This window comes from Cryptomeria japonica, chromosome 8 (assembly GCF_030272615.1).
Source record: "Cryptomeria japonica chromosome 8, Sugi_1.0, whole genome shotgun sequence".
In the NCBI taxonomy this organism is placed as follows: domain Eukaryota; kingdom Viridiplantae; phylum Streptophyta; class Pinopsida; order Cupressales; family Cupressaceae; genus Cryptomeria; species Cryptomeria japonica.
Window position 1 is genome coordinate 636,671,714 of NC_081412.1, and position 24,844 is coordinate 636,696,557.

The 24,844-nt window shown below is 41.1% G+C and overlaps 1 protein-coding gene across 2 annotated transcripts in view; it reads left to right on the forward strand.

Moving 5' to 3' along the window:
- LOC131036892 (puromycin-sensitive aminopeptidase) overlaps window positions 1–24,844 on the forward strand; it is a 272,323-nt gene that overhangs the window by 56,550 nt on the left and 190,929 nt on the right. For both annotated transcript variants that reach the window (XM_057968905.2, XM_057968906.2), the window contains exons 4-5: window positions 12,935–13,048; window positions 13,139–13,213. In XM_057968905.2, coding sequence (XP_057824888.2) covers window positions 12,935–13,048; window positions 13,139–13,213 — 189 coding nt within the window. The remainder of the gene's footprint in view (window positions 1–12,934; window positions 13,049–13,138; window positions 13,214–24,844) is intronic.

Consider the following 24,844-nt stretch of genomic DNA (forward strand, 5'->3'; position numbering starts at 1 on the left):
AATATTAAATTTGGCACAAAAACCTAGGAGGCATAAACCAATGAGAAATAAGATGTCATGTCATCTGTAACAACCTTTCATCTAGAATCTTATTCTCTTTCCAATTCTCTTTCTTAGCATATGCAATGAATTTTGTCACGATTCCTTCGATTTCTGCGATTGGAATCTCGGGAAGATTTTTCATACTCTCTTCTAAGTGGATGACCTGATTGAATGCATCTAGAAGAGCTGCGTCCCAAGTAGATTCAAGTTCCTTCGTCCTCTCAATCAGGAGCATGATGGCGAACATCTGATCATACTGCCCATCTGTAACATTTGCGTCCTTGCAAAAGATGACCTTGATTCTATCCTCTAGTTCCTGCATTTCCACATCTGTCTCGACCTCGATCCTTCTGCCAAGGATGGTACGAAGTACCTCAAATACTCTGTCCTGGATCGGATTGATCACCTCCTCAACTTGGCTACATCTAGTACTGATGTCCTCAAAGAAAACATTCTTCATATGGAGTAAGGTTGACCAATGAAACAAACTGTGAGGTTCTCCATCCAAGATCCTCTCCTGCGCTAAAATCTTCCTTGATGTGTGTCTAATAACTTTTAAGACAGGAATGATAACGTCCTTGGTATGGGCGAATGCAGCTACTGTTATCATCAAATTGTGGATCATCTCAAGAACCTGGATAGCTTGATGAATAAACTTCATCATCCTTGTTACAAACTCCACAGCCACTGTATGAGATCTATCCATCCAATTACTTGTACGTTGGACCATGTTCCTGAATCTTTTTGCTTCATTGATTGATTGAAGCGGCAATGCTTGTACTGGTGATCTAACTGGATCCTGACGTCCCAAAGGTTCATTGATGTGATTGAAATATGTCCTCCATGCACCGACCTCTCTCTCAAGCTTTCTATTTTTTTCTACTTCTTCTCTAAGCTTGTCCTTCAATGCCTCAAATGTGTCGGTGGCATCATCTAGAGTCTGCTCTGCGGTAGGTGGTCCTAACTCAAAAGTCTGTATATCATAATCCTCTGCTAGGATCTCACCCTCATATTTGTCTGCTGCCGGTGTAGCTATCTGCAGTTTTCTGGATCCAGTCTCATCTCGAATCATCTTGGACATCTTGGTAGCCTTCTTCTTTTCTGTTACTTCGTGTGAACGTCCAACAAGGCTCTCTAAATCAATTGCATTGTCTTCGTCCTCTATTACGATCACCTTGGTTAATCTTTCCTTCAACCAATCTGGGATAATCGATCTTGTTTCTTGAACTTGAATCTCTTTATGTACCATTTCTTCTTGTCTGGGAGGAGATGTTATTTCATTGTCTTCTTTGTCTTCATCTAACTCATAGTCTTGGAGAGATCCATCTGGTGAACCATGCTGTGCCTGTCCTTCCTCCTGTCTATCGTTCTGTACCATCGACTCCATGGATTCTTCCACTTGAATTGTTCTCTTCTCAGGTCTAGAAGAAGTACCGGATGATCGATCTCTCTTAGCCTCTTGTTTCTTCTTGGAAGACTCTCTCTTTCAGGTCTCTCTTTCCTCTTCGAACCTCTTGAATGGAGATTGCCCTCACTGGCACATCGAAGGTTACCTTCACCTGAATTTCTAGGATTAGGATTGCCTTCACTCACACTAGCTCCACCTTCGGCAGGTTTCTCTTCCAAAGTGAAAGACATAGCTATGCCTTGTTCTCTTAACTTCTGATGCTGAATGTCAACCCATCTGCGAGTACAAGACAAGACTGGTGCCATCAAAGTATCTAAATCCACGACCTCGGGCTCATTCCAATCTAACCTTACTGTTTTGCTTTCTCGATCATAGGAAGACTGGATATGTCTGCCACTGTCCTGAGCTTGGTCGGCCACTCTGTAAATCCTGCATTTCCTGATGAAATCCAAAGGCAATCTAGAATGCATTTTTCGTTTCACTTCAAGATCATCTAAGAGGTTCATCATAAAATCTTCGATCTGATACTCATGCCTAAACCTTCTACCGACCGTCTCCTCTAAATGTCCATGTGGATCAAAGCTTTCTCTCAAAGCAAAAGATGAAAAAGAATATAAGGCTAACTCCTTCTCTGCGTCATCCATGGCTAAAGCATTAGGACATACCTCTACTGAATTACCCAAAATAATGGGTACTGGAACTCCATTCTGATGTCTGTGTCTGAATGCCTTCACATATGCTGCCAACTGTCTTGTTACTTCAAGTAACACAATTCTGTCTGTCGGATATCTCGGCAACATGTATGGTGGTAAAGGACATCCATGCACTCTAATATAAGTGAACTTGGGAAACTGAATGAACCAAGCACCGTACCTCTTTATGAATTCCTGGGCATCCTGAGATAACCTATTGTGAATTCCACCTTGCAACATCCTGGTGATGTTCATCGTGAAAGTATCATTAACCAACTTATAGTTGCTCCTTGGCGGATGATGCAAGTAGGCATAGGAATCACAAGCTCTGACCTCGCCGGGTCCTCTTCCAATCACTCCTCTGTGAGGTAGTCCTGCATATTCAACACTTCTGATCAAGGCATAGATGACATATGAACTCATGTGGAAGGACTTAGTAGCCTTGAGTCTCCTCAACTGTACGTCTAAGCAATGGCTAATCATCCTAGCCCAATGTATTGTACCTTTCCCTTGAACAATCACCTGGATGAAGTAAAACATCCACTTCTCGAAATAGAAGGCATGAGGGGCTCCTGTAACTCGGTTGAGCAAGGTAATTAAATCTCTGTACTCCTCCTGGAAATCAATCTTGTGCGGTGTGTTCGGGACCTTGCTCAGACGGGGACGGCTTTTGAGTAGCCAGTTCTTATTGATAATGCTTAGACAAGCATCTGGATCATCTTCGTACATTGATCTGGCTCCTTCTATGCTCTTGTATATCATGTCCCTGTGCTCTGGAAGATGGAAAGCTTCACTTATAGCTTCCTCTGAAAGGTATGCCAAAGTGTTTCCCTCATTGGACATGATCGTTCTGGACTGTGGATCATAGTGACGGGCACACTCGATCATCAATTCATGGCACTGAATAGCTGGAGGAAAGCCTGCCGCCTTAATGATACCACTCTCGATTATTCTCCGGGCGACAGGTGATGGCTTACCAATGTAAGGGACTTCTCGAAACTTCTTCGTGCTGAAGTTCCCCAAGTTTGTATCTCCAATGTGGCTCCACTTCGACACGATCTTAGTCTCCACTTCTTCAGTCTTCTAATCTTCTTTCATGAGAGCTGAGCGACTGGTGGATGCTCCCGCCTTCGGGGTCGCCATACCTACACAACATTTCATAATGAGAATAGATTTTGCAATGAATAACATAGATTAGAGAGATAAATTTTAGGAAACTTCATGATAAGTCTTTGAGTTATCATTTCCTAAAATAAAACGATTGAGCTAGGAATTCAAAATTCAAAAAATCAAAATATGACGATCAACAAATAAAACAATAAAGATCAAATCGCCATACCTCAATAGAGAGCTAACTCTAGAATGCAAAAGAAAAGGATCGCCTAGGCAAAATTGAGGTATAAATAATCTTCAACGTTATCTCCTCAAAGAAAATCAATTTCGCCACCCTTGTCTTTGACGTGATCTTCAAATCTCGGCAAATTCGCTCAATATAGATCTTCAAACATCGCACCACCTTGGAAGTATTAGCGCCACGTTTGGATGGAATTCGCACCTCTTCAAACACACTTCGCACTATCTTGGTTTTCCTCAATTCGCATGTAGAAGGATAAAAATAATGATGTGAAAATAATAGTTTTCACCCCCCTATATATAGCGCTTGCACCTCTCCATTTACTAAGGCCGACTTGCTAAAATATAACAATTTCAAACGATTTTTAAATATTTTTTTAATTAAATAACAAGGCCGACCTCCATGTATGAGCACTCCATTCGATTTTAATAATTAATTAATAATTAATTAAATGCCTTTCGTTTTTTAATTTGTAAATTTCGATTTTTTAAATCAAGGCAAAATAATTAATTAATGCAAAACGCCATATTAAATGCCAATTAAATAGGATTTTAAAGTTTATCGAACTTTAGCATTAAAATGATTTCAAAGAGGTTTATTTGGCGCCAAAAATTTGAAAATGAAGAGGACGTACCTCATCGCTCTGGTCCCTTGGAGAGGGACAGGAGCGATCCAAGATTTTGTCATAATTCTTGCAATTTTAACGTTCATCTCCTTCCTTTCTACGTTCAATATCGATCATTTTGTTGGGTCCTTCGAATTAGATCGTCATGTATGTGCGCATGAGTGTCTTTAGATGTATCATCGCCCTTGTCCCTTGGAGAGGGACAGGAGCGATCCTAAGGTTTTCGCTTGATCTTGCATCTTTAATCTTCGAACTTCCATCGCAAGGTGAATAACATCATTGCTTATTCCTTCTACGCTCGTCCCACTTGCTTTCGTGAGGTGTTTGGATGTTATAAGGATCATCGCCCTCGTCCCTTGGAGAGGGACAGGAGCGATCCAAGATTTTCTCCTTAATCTTAGCAACTTTTAACTCCAATCTTCGTTGTGATGTCTTCCAAACGCCGTCCTTTACCATGCCCATCCTCGCCTTAACTTAATTTCGAAGGAGTATGAGTGTTTTTGATGGGATCGCCTTGGTCCTTGTCCAAAGGACAAGAGCGATATGGACTCCTTAGCTTGATTGATAACGTTTGGACGTTCAAAACTCTTGCATGTCATCCTCAAAAGACGTCTTGAACCATTTACAACCTTGTGAAGCTTTGACTCAACGTAATTCTTGCATGAATTGATCAATATACTCAACATCGCTCTGGTCGCTTCCTGAGGGACAGGAGCGAAATTCATCATTGGGAGCTTGTTCTTGTTTATTTCAACTTACAATTATCTTCAACGCGTGTAATGACGTCCTTTCGATCCTTGTGGTAGCTTGATATTTGCTTGTCTCTTGAAATCTATGCCTTAATGGAATTATCGCTCTGGTCCCTTCCCATGGGACAGGAGCGATCTGGGGTCTTAGAGCGCAAATCCTTCCAATGTGACGACCTTGATGCTTGTGTTTGATTAAAAATGTCTTAAGACGTTCCTGCCACCTTGTTCCTTGTCTTGGATCGGTCTTAAACTTGAGGGAAAGGCAACACACTCACTGTATCGCCCTGGTCCCTTGGAGAGGGACAGGAGCGAACTTGCTCTTGTGGTCTTCATTTCACTTTGTCACCTTCAAAACTTATATTCAACGGGTTCGTAATGCGTCCTTCCATTCATTCATGCCTTGGGATCGATTGAAACTTGGCAAGAAGATCGTTTATAACAAACATCGCTCTGGTCCCTTCCTGAGGGACAGGAGCGAACTAGGCATTTTGGGACCCTTGTTGACATTTTAAAATATTCAATTTATATTCAATGAGTTCATTTCACCGTCTTCCTTGCCACCAAACATGAACTTGACTTGATCTTGGCCTGGATTTAACTCTATGAAAAATATCGCTCTGGTCCCTGGGAGAGGGACAAGAGCTATAATGTACTTCGCCCTAGTCCCTTCCTGAGGGACAGGAGCGATTTTAGCATTCTGGACCATTCTTCTTCATATTTGCACTTCAAATTATATTCATCTGATAAAACATCTTCCCTTGGACCTCTTCGAATTGTCAAGTCGTCAAAATCTTGCAAGGACAAGGCAAAATTTGATTTGTAGCTCCGGTCCTTCACTGAGGGACAGGAGCGATTTTGCTCTTGGAGGCATTTCTGTGTTCATGAAAATCTTCAATTTATATTCAATGGAAAGATCTTGCCTTTCTCTATCACTTCCAACTCGAAATTCATCTTGACTCTGCAGGGACAGTAAGATATTTGAAAACGAGCTCCCGTCCTTCCCAGAGGGACAGGAGCGATTTTGCTCCTACAAGCCAAAATAACATGATTTTACACATTTTAACACTTCACAAGGCGACAACAAGTCATTTCCAATGCCTAGGATCAAAATCAAAAAAGGTCAAAATTTGGTCAAAAATATTCAATCGGACAAAAAATTCACATTTCACCTTCAACACTTAGACAAATTTAAGCTCTGCATTGCAAATTCCAATTGAAAATAGACCAATTTGGCGAAATCATTGCATTCAAAATTGCATCCTAGAAAAGAAGCTCAAAGCTCTCAAAACTGACTGGATTCTGGCTTGAAAAGACGTTAATTAAGACCCTGAGGCTTAACCCTAAATCCAGACAACTGACTGACTAACAAAATCCTAAAAAAAAAAAGAAGCAAAAGGCGAGCAAAAAAAAGGGGGGTCCCCATTTTCAATGGGGCGATGTGTGAAATGGTCACAACACAATGCAAAGTTGTTATAGAAATGATATACTAGCTGTTTTAGACCTTTACACACACATGTAATGACTGAAATTAACTAGTACAGCTAGTTGACATTAAGACAAACACTTGTCATGCATCCCAATGTATACCTACAACCATTAGGCATTTAAGCAAACAATTGGCATGAAAGCTAAGTGGCTGATCAATGTTGAGTGTTATCATGAATGTGGAATATGCAACTTATATCTCCATTAAACATATGCAACCTCCAAGTATTTCATGATATAATCATAATAGAAAATGATGCAATGAAGTAATGATTTTCTAATACAATGACCATAGATAGAAAACCTGGAATTTCAATGGCTGCCTTGATATATTGGTTTGATTCTCCTCATACGCAAAGCCCTTGTCAAATATATATAGCTGTTCACCTTTCTAAATCCCCTTCTATAGAATTCAAACTACTATAGCGCACTGTTCATGCGCACTGTTCACGGCACCGTAGCGCACTGTTCACGGCACTGTAGCGCACTGTAGTCTCTTTCAATTTGCAAACAAACTCTGAAATAAACCCTCTAATCAGCTCAATATTGACTTCTGAATGAAGCCAACTCTCACAAGCATAATCAAATGATATTGCACACCTTCTATATGCTGTTACAATGAAGAAGCCACGCTCTCCAATGCCAACAAGCCTTGAATCCTGCAGAAACCCTTGGTATTCTACACTTCAATGCTCCAGAGAAACTTCAATCAAAAACTCCAATCACATAATGAAGTTCGATTCCTTTTGCACACTTGTATTTCCTCAAGAAGTTCGAACTTCTTCAAAAAGCTCTTAATTAACATTAAAATGTTATAATATTTCATTGGCATCAATAATGTAATTAAACCTTGGGTTATGTGCTCATAAATTATTAATAAACTTTGGCCCCCTTATCATGATAAATAGACCCTCATTTAAGTGTTTTATAATATAAAGTCATTTTGTAACTTAATAATATAATCTCCAAATAATTAATGTTTAATTGGGCCAATTAAACATTAATATCTCCATGAATACTTTGTATTTTCAAATGTCGTCTGAACTGGGAGCTAACATGAGGAGACTGCATATGACCATACCCCCTTTACTAAAAATAGCAGGGGTCCATCTCTAACATCCCAAGACCTACTAAAAATAGGAAGTAGAGCAAATGATGTCCGAATGATGCCAAACGAAGACCAAACTGAAGCACTCTAAACACTGGAGATGATACCAATCCTCAAAAGACCCTCTATCCAACACATTAGCCTACGAGGGTCAGGATAATAGGCTAATCTCACAAAATCCAAGTCTGCTAAAATGGGGACATTACAGTCCGCCCCTCCTGAAATTGCTTGTCCCCAAGCAATATCGACTACAAAGAAACTCCTCCACCTGGATCCCAAATGAAGACTTGTGTAATGTCCCTGGTATTACCAACCAACTCCTGTAATGCCCACACCAAGGGCACAACTAACAAGACCTGCCAAACTAAATCAACCTCAACAGCAGGTGTCACAAGAACATGAACATCAAGTGGGAGCAACTCTGAAAAACGGACAATGTTTGCTTCCCAAAACTGCGCAAGATAAGTTGCCAAACATATCATCTAACACCTTCACAACTGAACTATGCATTTGAGACAAATCATGTAAATGAGAACCTGAAATGAGACTACCAACAATACACACCATGTACATGCAATGAAACCTACCAGGGAACATTAATCGGAACTCGGATGCACACAAAAGATCCCTCAACATACTCGCTAGTGTCCCACGTAGTATACCTGGATTCCAAATCCAAGGTAGAAATCTACCATGTAAACCTCCCTTAGACTTTCGCTGCTCAACACTGATCGCCACTTCACCATGCGAGATGTGGTGAAGCCAACCCATGAGACCTATCCAAACTGCAACACTAACTCTGTCATCACCTGGATCTTAGTGCAATCTATACACACATCCATCTGTACTATGAAGATAGGAATACCTAGAAACATCTACTACGCAACATCTCTCCACAACCTCTGCTAAACCCTCATGGATGTGATATCCAACTAAACCATCATGCCCATTGTCACCATAGTCTCTCTGAAGCCATGTATCCAAAGATAGCCTCTGTGTCATAGGAGTAACAATCTCCACTGGATACACATCAACATGATGGGAAACTGAACACTGCTTGAGCAAGTAGCCACCAACAATCAACTTGAGTCGGGTACTTGCAACTGCTAGTTCCATCTACTGAAAATGGTAACTCTCCATCCCACAATGGATGGTATAATCCTGAAGCCAATCCACATCGATGCATCATCAAGTCCTCCACGTGTAGATCAAAAGAAAAGTGATGAGCACTCCTCACTGTGTAGTTGCGATAAATCCCTCCAACCTCGATCAAGGGCTCATCTCTAACAATACTGGAATCATGAGATGGCTCCAATCTTTGACCCCGAGCAGTTGATTGGGTAGGGGCTCTGGTAACCCTCTCTGCAAACCCAATCAAAAAATCTCTATTAGGAAGCATTGTAGTCAGAGTATCAATAATTACTCCCACACCACGCCTGATGGCGAGAGAACCTCGGATGAGAGTATCCTTGGTGGCTCCAAACAGACCTTCTCGAAACTCAGGACTCTCAAGAAGGTACTCAATAAATGAATTTGTGTAGTAAAAACAATATAAGGCTGAGTCAACCTTATCCTCTAAGACCTGCAGCTGATCACTCTGACTCTGAGAAACAACAAGCTGGCGTCCAAAATCAGTTGCATGGGATGAAGTAACAGATTTGCTTTCAGGAGAGGGAAACAAATCTACATGAGAGCCATACTCCCAACCAGATGACACTATGCGAGTTCCATGTGAAGTGGATGGCGTAACATTGCGTACTAACACACAACTCTCTGGAGAGTCCACCACTGCCACACAAGAGCTATCAATAATTTGATTTGTATCATTTGTCATAGCACTAACCTCGGGAGAACCTGATGCAACAAGTGGTTCTCTGCTACTCTCAACCCAAATACTCATCCCAGCTAAGTCACCTCTACCTGCATCAGTGACGGATGTAACCACATCCTCAACATACCCATCACTACAACCCGTGGGTGTAAACTCATCACCAAGTGATGCTATAGGAAACTCAACTGTATCCATAGATGGTGAAGACTATGCTAAACTCAACGCCACGTAAGTTCCTCAACCTATGACTGTGACTCACGAAGGGCTGACTGAGCACTCTCCAACGAGTCCATAGTCACCTCAAGCTCATGGGTGAGCTCATCAACCTCCTCCTCCTTTCCCTTTAGTGCATCGTAGCAAGTGCAATCCCACTCGAGAAGATAATCCCTATCAGCAAGTAACTGCAAGTAATTCTGTTTCATTATCCCAATAGCTGCTCAGAGTGCATGGAACTCTGCTAGGGAAAGGCTACTATCACTGTGCTCATATGTCTCAGGAGTACTCCAACCAAAGGTCGCCAACATTTGTCGAGCGACATCAAAATGCTCCAAAGCTGTAGGAATCATATCATCATTAACCTTCAACTGCCCAGCCAGATGATGATACCCCTATGACTCATTCTTTCCACCCAAATCTGCACTATGGTATGAAACTGAATCAACATCACTCACCTTGTGATCAACAACATCATGTGTGCAATCAATTGTGCACACATCAATATCTAAGGTATTACTGTTATGTACCTCATAGGATGGCTCAACTGGCAAGGTAGAAGTTGTTGTTATGACAATATCTTCACACACTTCCACTTCCAATGTAACTACATGGCCATCCAACTTATGATTCTGGGATCCTATGCCAAAGCATGAATCTTCAAACTTGTTTTCTAAGGTCTGATCTGAAAAATCAGACTCTAAATGACATGAATCCACATCACACATTACCCCATTAGTACCCAAATCTCGAGTACCTTCATGCAGCAACTTAATAGAAGCATCTTGCACATGTGTAGTCATTGCTCTCTCATGCTGATGCAAAATTTCATCACAGCTGTCATGTAGATCAAAACTCTTATGAGCCAAAATTCCCATGCAATCCTCATTCTTGACACTTGTATCACGAGTGCCAATACTCAAGGTCACTCCCACAACACTTTCTGAACTTTCCATGACTTTCAAATCATCATTACGCTCAAGTGCAAGGCTGCTGTCATGAAAATCAGACTTGTTATCATGACTGATAACAACTTCTTGAGTGCCAATAATCACCACATTCTCTTCAAGTTTCACCTTTTTATCCTTAAAAATAGATGTCATATACCGAGCAATTCTATCAAGTTTTGCAGGGTGTGAAATCAATTCATCCAGCTTCTTCTGGTTTTGTTTTAACTTTTCCAATGAGGAATACACTTTCTTCCTATTCTGGTCCAACTGATTCTGGGTACTTGAAGTAACCATGATTAACTAGCTGAATCAATCTACCCAACAGGTTGGCAGGAAACCGCTCTGATACCACTGTAATATCCCTCGGCTAATCTGACCCTGTTTCGCTTATTTGAACCCCAAGGAATATTGTCAAACACTTGGCATACAATGTTTGAAGCCGCTGTAGTGAATTCTTTATTTGTCTTCTTTGGGTTTGTAGGCTGCAAATGAAGTTATGGAAAGCTTCTAACAATGCAAAGTTGTTATAGAAATGATATACTAGCCGTTTTAGACCTTTACACACACATGTAATGACTGAAATTAACTAGTACAGCTAGTTGACATTAAGACAAACATTTGTCATGCATCCCAATGTATACCTACAGCCATTAGGCATTTAAGCAAACAATTGGCATGAAAGCTAAGTGGCTGATCAATGTTGAATGTTACCATGAATGTGGAATATGCAACTTATATCTCCATTAAACATATGCAACCTCCAAGTATTTCATGATATAATCATAATAGAAAATGATGCAATGAAGTAATGATTTTCTAATACAATGACCATAGATAGAAAACCTGGAATTTCAATGGCTGCCTTGATATATTGGTTTGATTCTCCTCATACGCAAAGCCCTTGTCAAATATATATATCTGTTCACCTTTTTAAATCCCCTTCTATAGAATTCAAACTACTGTAGCGCACTGTTCATGGCACCGTAGCATACTGTTCATGCGCACTGTTCACGGCACTATAGCGCACTGTTCATGGCACTGTAGCGCACTGTAGTCTCTTTCAATTTGCAAACAAACTCTGAAATAAACCCTCCAATCAGCTCAATATTGACTTCTGAATGAAACCAACTCTCACAAGCATAATCAGATGATATTGCACACCCTCTATATGCTGTTACAATGAAGAAGCCACGCTCTCCAATGCCGACAAGCCTTGAATCTTGCAGAAACCCTTGGTATTCTACACTTCAATGCTCCAGAGAAACTTCAATCAAAAACTCCAATCACATAAATGAAGTTTGATTCCTTTTGCACACTTATATTTCCTCAAGAAGTTCGAACTTCTTCAAAAAGCTCTTAATTAATATTAAAATGTTATAATATTTAATTGGCATCAATAATGTAATTAAACCTTGGGTTATGTGCTCATAAATTATTAATAAACTTTGGCCCCCTTATCATGATAAATAGACCCTCATTTAAGTGCTTTATAATATAAAGTCATTTTATAACTTAATAATATAATCTCCAAATAATTAATGTTTAATTGGGCCAATTAAACATTAATATCTCCATGAATACTTTGTATTTTCAAACGTCGTCTGAACTGGGAGCTAACATGAGGGGACTGCATATGACCATACCCCCTTTACTAAAAATAGCAGAGGTCCATCTCTAACATCCCAAGACTTACTAAAAATAGGAAGTAGAGCAAATGATGTCCAAATGATGCCAAATGAAGACCAAACTGAAGCACTCTGAACATTGGAGATGATACCAATCCTCAAAAGACCCTCTATCCAACACATTAGCCTACGAGGGTCAGGATAATAGGCTAATCTCACAAAATCCAAGTCTGCTAAAATGGGGACATTACACTTAACCCTCTTCTATTTAACCTTTTTCATAACCCGTCATGAGACACCTTCTAGAAGGGGTAGGTACAATATATTTATTTTTAATTGACTATTAATTAATATTTTATTTTTATACTTTAGTCACTTATAATTAAATTAACTAAATATAAAGTCACTTTTTAATAAATAATTTATTTTAATGACTTTATAAGAAATTAATTTAATTAATCCCTCTTTATACCTCCTATTAGTCTAGCGGGTAAAGTTGGGGACATTACATTTTGACCCCCAATTTTTGCATCCTAACCAATTTTGTATTTGTACTCTGCTCTATACTCATGGATTTGGTAGAAAAAATGACTTGGGCTTTTCTTTTTACTATGCATCTAGCTAACTAATTATTTATGACTAAAGGAGTCTTACAAGTTGGTTAGTTACAATTTTCAAACATTCCCATTTTTCATGATTACTATTAAAAGATTTCATAATGAGTTATAATTTGAAACAACATTTTTATTTATGCTTGATTTATTTCCCCTTTACTGTAATTTTCAAATTTATATTTTGGGATGCTCACTTACTCATTAGCATTCATGATTTTTGCAAAAAAATTATATACAGAAAGAATGCTTTCAGCTGACTCCACAACATCTTACATTGTTGTCTCCTCCTTCATCTTCATTCACATTGGAGTTGGAGACGGAGATTTATCCACTAAAAAATACAACTTTAGAGGTAAATAGGTCTCAAGCACAAGAAGTGGAATGAGATCATTAGTTAATTACTTATTTTTAATCTAATATTTATGGATTGTGCATTAAATAGGGTCTCTACAAGTCATCTTCCACCTTTTGCACTCAATGTGAAGCAGAAGGTTTCCGCAAAATTACTTTCTATCAGGTTTGTTATCATTCTATACTCCTCATGCTTCCTTTGGAAAATAAAGTTGGGTACGCCAAATATGTTTCCTCCTTTTTGTTTGTATTTTCTTTCTTGTATGAGATTTTGTTGATCAAGCATTTCATTAGATAAAGCTACTGTATTTTTAGAGCTGGGATAAAATTGTTTCTATAAAGTTTCTTTCTAATTATATATGATTTATGTAGGTTTTTGTTTACTCACCTATTCTACCTTAACAAGTTGATAGAGTAAACGGAAATACGGAGTCACAAAACATAGGAAGATAAATAACTTGCATCATATTTAAAAAGATATAGCTTTGTTATCATTTGTCAACTTGCAAAATATATTTGCTACTCTTGTTTATAGGTACTGTTTTGCCCCGTAGGGTACGTTTCAAAACATAACAGAATGCAAGCAAAACATAATAGTACACATATGCACGAAATGTAGAGAACTCAAAGATGTACATTCATTTATGCCAACATTACAAAGTATCTTCTCAATAACATCAGTGTCACATATCATCACCTAATTCCCCCAAGTTAGGGGTACAAAGACATATATATACACGGGTGTCAACCGATTGCAGGTGCCAACAGTAAGCAACCGTCGACCAACTGCCGACCCCTAAACATTTACTAACAAATACTAGTTTTCCCAACAACATCATCCCCCCCAAAAAAGAGAGTCGTCTCCAGACGACACACAACAAAATAGGGAAACAACTATACAAAAGAAATCAAGGAGTTGGAGGCCGAGAGAGCGTCCCTGATGAAGAAGGTGTAGGAGGGGTTGATGCAGCCTGCTGCTCCCTCAACTGGTGGACCTGTTGAGTCCGTCACTGGAGGTCCTGCTTGGCTAATAGTCGTCATTCTCTCATAGTCTTGACCATGAATACTGCCTTGATCACCTCCTTATGCTTCTTGTCCACGTCCTCCAAAACTGAACCATTGCTGCTCGCTCAGCCCTCTCCTGGGATAACTCATCCTTCGCCTGGGCCAATTGCTCCTATAGGGTGATCACCCGAGTCCTCTCCTGGACTAGCTCCTCCTCAACTACTTGTAGTCGGGTGGACAACTCCTCTCGAGTAGTGATAGATGTCGCTCGCTCAGCCTCATCTCCTACTGCTGAATGCTAGGCCCGACGGAGCTCATAATAGCTATCCCGAAATGCCTACTCAGCCTTCCGGAGTAGGGCATGCATCCCTCTCTCCAACCGGCTCCCGACACCCCCACTCTGTCAACATGGAAAGCGTCTCCGTATCAGGCCATCCCTGGGAATCAAAACATCTCTCAAATTCCTCAACACATCCCCCTATAGCAAATGCAATCAATTGCTCAACTGCCTCATCCGACTGTCCCAGAGCCAATTCCTGAACTGAGGCCACCATCCATTGTGTACCTACCTCCACATTTGCCAGGAACTGCTCTACAACACTCAACTCACCCTGGATCGCAGATGCTACCTGCTGATTGGGTCCAATAGCCCTAGACTCCTCTCCCAATACCGCCATATCTAGTGGGGGATCCATCTCTGAAATATCCCCTGTAACAGTATGACTAAAGATACAAGGAATATTTGCGAACATTTGTCTATTTAACCTGCTGATACCAAGTTTATGCTCTGCTGATGTGTAGTCTCAGAATTTTAGAGTGTTGTAGGGTTCAACAACCACATGATTCTCGTGAAAGAAGAATTACAAATGGCTTCTTAATGAATATGATAACCAAGCATGCATATACAACCAAATTATGATGTTCTATCACCCAAATCAGACTCAGAATTAGACTCTTAAGCTAGCTGACATTATGTCAAACAGTTGGCATGTGTCCTCAGAAAAAGATACATACAATGGAAAGTTGACTCAAGCAAACTCCTAGCTCTCTTATTCACATGATGAATCACATTACATTTCAATAGACAGCTATGATTAAAACTGCTAGTCAATGAGTACATTGACTGTCATAATCCAGATTTCTGAGTACATAAGAGACTGCAGATATACTCAAGCTCATAGACTGATAACACTTATTTAACGCAAGGTAATAGGAACCTGATTCAAGATGCCTTCTAGTAACATTCATGGATTGATGTCTTGACCCCTTTACCATGTCAAATCGGGCCTCTCCTAAGCTGCCCCTGCTGCTGCAACAATGATCTGAGTTATCATTATTAGTCAGTCTGAAAGCACTCCAAATCTCTTTCAAATTGATCGTGTTTTCTCATTAGATGAAGCACTGTCCCCGATTACTGAATTAGAATGTCATACAAAGAGATATGAACCAAATTGTAGGACTACAATGTACTGGTTGATTCTGATTTTTCAGACTGATATGTAGCTGGTTCCTAACAAAACGTCCTTAAAAATGACACAAGGGTAATCACCTAGGTCTCTATTCAAAATCGCTAACCTCCAGATTAAACTTTGATGCTTCAATGATAGATAAAGAGTGAAATCATGGAAATGGGAAGACATCTACCATTTGACTTCAAATTATTATTGACCACCACGATTCCTCCTTCAAAGGCTTCTAACCATATCGCCTCTTACTCCTTGCTCCAGCGCTACCCCCCTTGATGATGTTTGATGCCATTATGGAAATCTCTAAGCAATTTGCATGGAAGTGAGGGTCTGATTTGATTTTACCTCGGACCTGATTTGGCTTCCGATTTCCACTTATTTCTCCTTCTATATACATCACAAGAGTCGCCTATTAGCCCCCAAGTTATTGCTGCTATCCAAGAAAGATATGAAGCCTTAAATTTTGGATGTGAATCAATTTGTGAGTTTGGATGAAGTAATACAATTCTGACTTGTTGTGACGTTTTCACACATCGCCCCATTGCAAATGGGGACCCATGTTTTTTGCTCGTTTTGTTCGTTTTTGCTTTGCTTTTTCTAGGGTTTTGTTAGTTTGTTAGTTGTCTGGATTTAGGGTCAAGCCTTAGGGTTCTAATTACCGTCTTTTCGGACCAAAATCCAGTCGTTTTTGAGGGCTTTTGAGTTTCCTTTTCTAGAATGCAAATTTTGAATGAAATGAATTCGCCAGAATGGTCTAATTTTCAATTGGAATGTTGATGCAGAGCTTAAATTTGTCTAAGTGTTGAAGATGAAATGTGAATTTTTGTCCAATTGAATATTTTTGACCAAATTTTGACTTTTTTGAATTTTGATCCTAGGCATTTCAAATGATTTGTTTTCGCCTTGTGAAGTGATAAAATGTGTAAAATCATGATATTTTGGCCTGTAGGAGCAAAATCACTCCTGTCCCTCAGTGAAGGACGGGAGCTCGTTTTCAAATATCTTACTATTCTTGCAGGGTCAAGATGAATTACGAATTGGAAGTGATGGAGAAAGGCGAGATCTTTCCATTGAATATAAATTGAAGATTTTCATGAACACAGAAATGCCTCCAGGGGAAAAATCGCTCCTGTCCCTCAGTGAAGGACCGGAGCTACAAATCCAATTTTGCTTTGTCCTTGCAAGATTTTAACATCTTGACGATGTGAAAAGGTCCAGAGAGGTGCATTTTATCAAATGAATATAACTTGAAGCATCGCCCAGGGGATCACATAGGATAGCAAGTCCGGCCTGAGTGAGGTCCTGATCCTGAAATTTGGCTAAGTCTGGAATGCCCTGATCCTGAATTTGACTAAGTCTGGAAACTGAAAAAACCTCCAAAAACTAGATTTTGCAATATAACTCCTGGAGGTCTGAAACCACTCTCAAACATCCTGAAAGTATATATGGAATATAACTTAAAGTATAAGAAAGAAGAAACATAGAAGGAAATGTTATATTCCATTAAAATTGTCCTGATTGAGAGTGCGAAAAGTCAAATTTCGCTCGTGTCCTTCTCCAAGGGTCCAGAGCGAAAAGCGCTCCTGTCCCTCTCCAAGGGACCAAGGCGAATCGCTCGTGTCCCTCACCAAGGGACCAGAGCGAAAATGATTAGTTGAGCCATTCCTGACCTTGTTCGGACGAATCGAGACATCAAAGGCATGGTGAAGGACGAAATGAGCATGATAGAGCATCCAGACTTGATCAAAACAATAAAATGCTTAAGTTCGCTCCTGTCCCTCAGGAAGGGACCAGAGAGATTTTTGTTATAGATGATTTTCTCGCCAAGTTACGACCGATTCCAAGGCATGGACGAATGGAAGGACGCATTATGAACCCGTTGAATATAAATTTGGAAGCTAGCAAAGTGAAGCGAAGCATACAAAGCCAAGATCGCTCCTGCCCCTCTCCAAGGGACCAGAGCGATATGATGATTATATTGCCATTCCTCCAAATTTAAGACACTCCAAGGTGAAGAACGAGGTGGCAAAGACATTTTAAGGCGTCCCAATCAAGCACAAAGCATCCAAAATTGCCAAAGATGAAGGATTTGCACCAAATATCCTAATTCGCTCCTGTCCCTCAGGAAGGGACCAGAGCGAAATTTGCATAAAGGCATAAAATTTGAAAGTTTATCAAGCATCAAGTGATCACGAAGGATCAAGGAACTTTATTTTGCACAATGATAGCGATGACAAGTTGAACGAGGCAATGACAAGCTCAAAATCATGAAGTTCGCTCCTGTCCCTCAGGAAGGGACCAGAGCGATATTGATTATATTGGCCAAGTCTCTCAAAATTTACGTCAAGCCAAGGTTTTGCAAGATGGTAAAAGGTCTAAGGCGTCTTTTGAAGGTGATATACCAAAGTGTTGAACGTTAAAATGCTACCAATTTGCACAAAGAGCCTATATCGCTCCTGTCCTTTGGACAAGGACCAAAGCGATTTTTACTAAAACACTCATGTTCCGTCAAAACCAAGACAAGGCAAAGATAGGCATGGTCAAGGACGTCCTTTGGAAGACAATGAATGAAGAACAAAGATCAAAAGTTTGCAAATTTGAGCCAGGACACTAGGATCGCTCCTGTCCCTCAGGAAGGGACCAGGGCGATATTACATCCAAAGGCACTCATTCACACATGCAAGTCAATCTAACTCAAAGGACCCAGCTAAAATGGCGATTTGGACGTAAGGATGAAGACCTTGGACGTAAAAATTGCAAGAATCATGACCAAATTGATGGATCGCTCCTGTCCCTCAGTCAGGGACCAGGGCGATGAGGTACGTATCTTCTCACTTTTTCATTTTGGCGCTTAAAAAACATTTTTTAAATTTATTTAAATGCTAGAAAAAAAATCGATATTTAATTAAAAGCATTTAAATAGCGCATGGTATGTATTTATTAATTACTTTTTGCCTTTGTAAAAAATCAAAATTTATTAATTAAAAATAAAGGCATTTAATAATTAATTATTAATTTAATAAAAATCAAAAGGGAGCGCTTGGGTTTATTTTGTCAAGGTCGGCCTTTATTATTTATTTAAAAATCGTTTTAATTGCTATATTTTGCAAAAAGTCGGCCTAAGGTCAATATGAAGGTGAGCGCCTATAAAGGAAGGTGTTTATTTCATTTTCACATCATCATTTATCATCTCTCATATGCAACTTGGAGAAGGCAAAAGAGGAGCGAATTTCATACAAAGGAAGGGCGAAATTATCATTCAAGAAGAGGAGCGAATTCAATCAAAGGTGGTGCGAAACTACTATCCAAAGGAGAGGCGAACTTGAAGTTTCCATTTGAGCGAAGTTGCCTAGGACGTCAAAGACATATCAAAGATGGCGAAATTGCTAACTTGAAGAGGAAATCACGTCCAAGACTTGAAGGGTGGCGAAGTTGATAAGAGGAACGTTCTTTTGAAGATCACATCAAGACTATCGAATTTCAAATTTTGCCTAGGCGAATTCCTTTATTTTGCATTCTAGAGTTAAGCTCTCAAAGAGGCATCAAATGGAGGTCTCTTCAAGGAAAATCAAGCCGGATCAAGGACGGTCTTCGCCAGGACGGTCTTCGCCAGGACGATCAAGCCAAGACAAGGGCGACCTCTTCCAATCCAGCGTTCCAAGGCGAGGTACATCATCCTGCACATCAAGGACAAAAGGAGTTAGAACAAGAGTTAATTAAAGATAGCCTCTCAACGACATCAAATTGAATATCTAGCAAGCTTCAAGTGTCAGATGAGGTGGCATCCCAGTCATCACTCCTCTAGTCAGTGAAGTCCACCTCAGCATGTCCAGATTCAATGTACTTAACTCATGGAAGGTGGCACAAACTTCGATGTACCTACCCTGGCTATCCATTGGTCAATTTTTCTAAAAGGGACATGTGTCCAAGCAATACAATTTTATCATTGGTCAAACATTGAATGTTATGTAATGGTTGTAACAAACCCTAATTAGGGTTTTCATTGTAAAATCTTGGCCATTGATCTTGAATTGATCTAAGCCATCAAATTGTATTGTGGGCACTATATAAGCCCAGGCATTTCATTTTGTAAAAAAAAAAAATTAGAAATGATTAGAGAGAGTTGTAAATAGTTGGAAGAGTTAGAATATAGTTGATAGAATAGCAATTAGAGTAGAATAGGAGGACAAGGCAAGAAATTGTTGCCATTGATTGTAAACAAACTCCATTTTCATTGAAGTAATGGTGAAATATGTCGTTTTCTTGCAATTTGCATGGTCTCTTGTTGAAGTCTTCAATCTTAGATGGTAGATAATTAGATGAATGGAGGAAGTGTGATTGATTGATGGTGGAATTCGTACATCCATACTACTAGCAGTTTGTTGATTGCAGACTTGCCTTGCGTAGTCAACTGGAATCATTCAGCCTAAGCTCAATTTCAATTTGTTGCCTCTTCATTGATATGCATCAACTTGGATGGTATCTATGCCTGCGGTGATGATTTGAACATCATAAAGCTCCCTTAGAAGATCGCACTAGTCTTGTGTAGATGTTCCATTGATGTCAAAACAAGATCTAGTTAGAGTTTTGTCAAAGATCAATCATTGCTCCTACATTCTTAGTATTAGGATTAGATCCTCTCTTCGCCCTTATCCTTTTTCCATTTTTTCCAAATCTAAGTTAGTAAGAGCCTGTGTCCAGCAAAGCAGATCAGAAGTTCAATGTAAGTCCCCTTGTGATTCCAGCAAATCACATCATACCACTGGAGCTTGTCCACACGTGGAGACCCCACTAAAAGAACCTTGGAGTCTACCTAACTGATCCTTTACGCGAATCTTCAGCAGTTAGAGACTATTTTCTCAAGAGAGGATAAGATGCCTTTAGGTATTTTATTCTGTGTATGATTGTGTACAAAATACACGTCAACATGACTCAGATCTGCAAATGATCAGCAATCACACCTTTCACCCTTAAATACTTTCCAATAACATCGGCTACCCTTTCTAGCCAAACTTAACAATTAATAAACTCCCAAGCTTCCAATCTGAAGATTCACCAATATATCCATCATGGCAACAACAAATTCATGATGAGCACAATAAGAAAGACTGAGATGTCTCCCTCTCACAATAGAAACCCCTCGGAAGATCTCTCACTCCCTCAGTTATGCTTTCCAATGGGAGTTTTCATTCCCAAAGACCCTAGTCTGCAAACAGCAGTTGGTTCTACAAAACCAAACCAATCAACGATTTCAATTCCCAGCCCGACTTGAAGCTTCATCTCAATCCCTCTTTATACTTTTTATCTCCAACATCCAGAAGCTTCTAGAAGATAATATTATTTTATTAAAGTGACTTTATGATTTATTATTTTATTTTAGTCACTATTTAATTAAATTAATTAAATATAAAGTCACTTTTTAATTTTTTAATTTATTTTAATGACTTTATAAGAAATTAATTTAATTAATTTCTCCTTATTCCTCCACTTAGCCAAAAGGCTAAGTTTTCATGAAATGCTAGGAAAACTGGGGACATTACAATCCGCCATTCCTGAAATTGCTTGACCCCATGCAATCAATTCTCCACCTGGATCCCATGGGTAAATCCATGTAATGTCCCTTTGATCACTACACAACTCCTGCACCATCAGCTGAATCCAATGAATCAAATCAATAACCTCATCATGTACTACAAGAGTATAAGGCTAATCCTTCTTGCCCCAGAACTCTGCTGAAAGGAAGTCATCAATTAAATGTACTCTTGAACTGTGCCTTTGAAGTAAGTCATAAACGTGAGGATCGAATGAGTAACTGTATAAACTCCTCAGTATATACACCTGTGAATCTTCTGCCATGAAACCTGTGTGGAATCCTGATGGGCTAGAAGAATTCTAATCATCACTATTAGGAAAATGATCCACAACCAAATCATAAAGTAGGTTGTGATACCTGCCAAAGAGCGGGAAGGCCATTGAAAAGGGATTTCATCCCCCTCAACCCTTCGCATGCTCAAGAATTATTCGAACGCTGGGGGCTGGATTTTATCGGCCCGCTCAAGGTGAGCTGCGCTCAGAGGTGTCGCTATATTGTGGTAGCTACTGAGTATTTAACCAAGTGGGTTGAAGCGCGAGCCCTACCGGACAACTCGGTCGTAAGTACAACAAGATTCATCTACGAGCAAATTATCACGTGGTATGGGATCCCTATGCAGCTGACAAGCGACAGAGGCGGACATTTTGTAAACCACGTAATTAAACTCCTTACTACAGAATTCAAGATTTTCCATTCTCTATCTAGCCCCTATTACCCGCGAGCCAATGGGCAGGCCGAGGCTACCAACAAGATTATCGTAAGCGTGATATACAAGTCGTGCGGTGTCGAGGGAGAAGACTGGGAAGAAAAGTTACCTTCGGTCTTGTGGGCCTACCGTACAACCTACAAGGTGACCATAGGCCAGACTCCGTTCTAACTAATGTACGGGCAAGAAGCTGTGGTGCCAGCAGAATTCATGGTGCCAAGCCTTCGCATTGGAGTAGAGAACAGACTCGGGGATATGGAAAGCCTGAGAGAGAGACTATGCATTAAGCAAGTTGGACGAAAAAAGAATGATGGCACAATGGGCTACAAAGGCAGCCCAGCAAAGACGGAAGGTTTGGCACGACAAGCATCTTCAGCGAATGAAGTTTACTTCTGGGTAGTTAGTGTTGAAATTCAATGGGAGGAACGAAATCAAACTCGGAAAATTTAAAGTGCGATGGATAGGGCCTTGGTACGCAAAGTCAATACCAACGAGGTGATTAAATTGTGGACGCTCGATGGGAAGGGGCTACCAGACGCCGTCAATGGGTCGAAATTAAAATAGTACCACGAATGGGAGAGCGATCCCGGAACCTCTAGAAGAAATAATTAGTTAAAAAAAAAACAAAAAAAACCATACAACCATATAGTTGACCGTATAGTCGAAATTTCTTAAAATAAAAAAGAAAAAAAAAAGAAGGCCACAGTGGGACCAGCAGCAGTGGAACCACCGTGCGGTGGCAACACCGACGGTGTGACCACCAGCAGTGGGATCACCGTGCGGTGGCAACACCGACGGTGGACCACCGGTGGTGAACACCACTGTGGTGCGGTGGATACCATGCCCACATGAAAATAAAACCCCCGCCATAAAGGCACAAATACGCAGCCGCACAAAAATGCAGCAACAAGGGAGAACATTCGAGCGCTGAAAGGAAAAATTGTAACGCAGAGCCAGCCACCATAAGAAGGAAAATATCCCGGAGGGAGGGGGTTGCACGGGCACACCCGCATGCCAAGTACACCCACCCGCCATACACGTACTACCGAGCGACAGACGCAAAGGGAACGTTGGTAGCTGGAAGAGAAAAACAAAAAAGTGGCAGCAGGCAGTGGGAAGTGGCAGACTGGGTTTAAAGCTATAAAAGCAGAATTAAAGAATTAATTCGGGACTAATGGACACAAATAAGAACAAGGCAGATTGGCAAAAACGGTTGCAGCAGTTAGAAGACAAGTTGCAGGGAGGGCAAAAAGCTTCAGAGGCGAGTGCAGATACAGGCAAACGAGTTTTGCCATCTGGGGTGCGTATTGCAAGCAGCCTCGGGATGAGCAGCGGTCAGAAAAGCAAGAAGCATCGGCCAAAACCCTCAACGACAAAGGACAAAGATGAGGTAATAGTAGATAATATTGTGTTCGAGGGTTTGAATGGAATAGACTATAGGAACTGGTGGGTGAAGACACCTCACGATGATCTGATAAAGAAAAGCCTTCACCAGGCACGGGTGCACTGGGCCGTCCAGATGCCAGTTTTCTGTATAAAGGACTTTGAGGTGGTTTTGCATGCCATGATTGGCAGCTATGACAGACATCGCCACTAGTCCGTAATTGATTATCAACACCAGAGGATAACCGTTTCATTCACGGCAGGCGAGTTCACGAGGGTGTTTGGCATACCGGGGGTGAAAGGGAAAAAAATACACTTCACAGAAAATATCTCCGGAAAATCGTGCCACATTGCTGCAGTTGATGTTGCGTGATAACCTCACCCAAGGAGAAAAAGATAGCCTCAAGAGTGCAAGCAAGAGTCGAGGGGTAACGAAAACATTTTTCGCCAAGGGAGTATGGCGATGCCTGTTGTCCGTGGTGAAGAGTCACCTCACAGGTGCTAGCCGCGCGTCAGACAAAGCTCTCGCACAGATAGTGTTGATGAATGGGCTACACAATGGGGTGGTATATGATTGGGCGTCACTATTGGCGGATAGGATGGACGAGTTCATGACGCTGCAATACAAGAAGTTCTTCATGCTGCATCACGCCATTGGGTTATTCCTCGATGCAGTCCGCACGCAGATCACCCTGGGCTCACAGCCATTAGAGCCGCAAGGGTGTGTTGCACCAGACCAACTGCCCATATTCTATTGGTCGCACTTGGACGTCTTGGCACATGGCGCTGAGGCACGTCTAGGCACAAAAAGAAAGAAGGCCGCCATGTCCGACACAGAAGAGTCTGATGTGGAGGAGGATGCAGATAGCGGCAAGGAGGAATCCGCAGACACCTCCCAGGTGAGCGGAGGGAGCTTCCGATTGGCAGGTACAGTAGGGTCTATTTTAGCATTGCAGGTGCAGATCCACTTTACACCAGCCCGCTTACCGGAGACTTGTCAGTTGGCGGTGCCGCAGTCATTCGGGACAGTGAGTGTAGTCACCATGGTGCCAGTTCCTAGCTTCGGGCAACCTCGAGTGACGATAGTGATGACACCACTGCGGGTGGAGACCTTGGCTAGTGCAGAGGCTTCCATGGTGCACGATGTGTCGGATGTGACAGGACAGGATGTGCTAGGGTTGCCAGGCTATATGCAAGAAGCAATGACGGAAGCAGGCGCTCTTCATGATGACCTCAGTGCCTGGTTGAGCCGCTACCAGCTTACACCTGTGGCACCAGTGGGAGAGGCCGCTCTCTCTCTAGGCAGGACCATGCATTCCTTGGATATCATTGATCTGGAAGAAGGGAGTTCTCCGAGCAGTAGGGCGCTTCAGAGGGTTGCGTCACCCCCTGCAGTTGTAGTCACCAGTCCATATAGAGAGGAGGAGGTGCCTGGGGGAGTACAACAGGGTACAGGAGAGTTGGAGCAGTTCATTGGCGAGATGACTCTGAGAGCACAACAGCTTGTGTCATCTTCCACAATCCAGGCGGATGCCGCCATGGTTGAGCGGATCGAGGGGCTGTTGACCTTTGCCCGCACCAGATGCAGAGAGGAGTTTGAGAGGTGTTTTGAGTGTGCCGGGTGACCTGAGACAGAGAACCAGG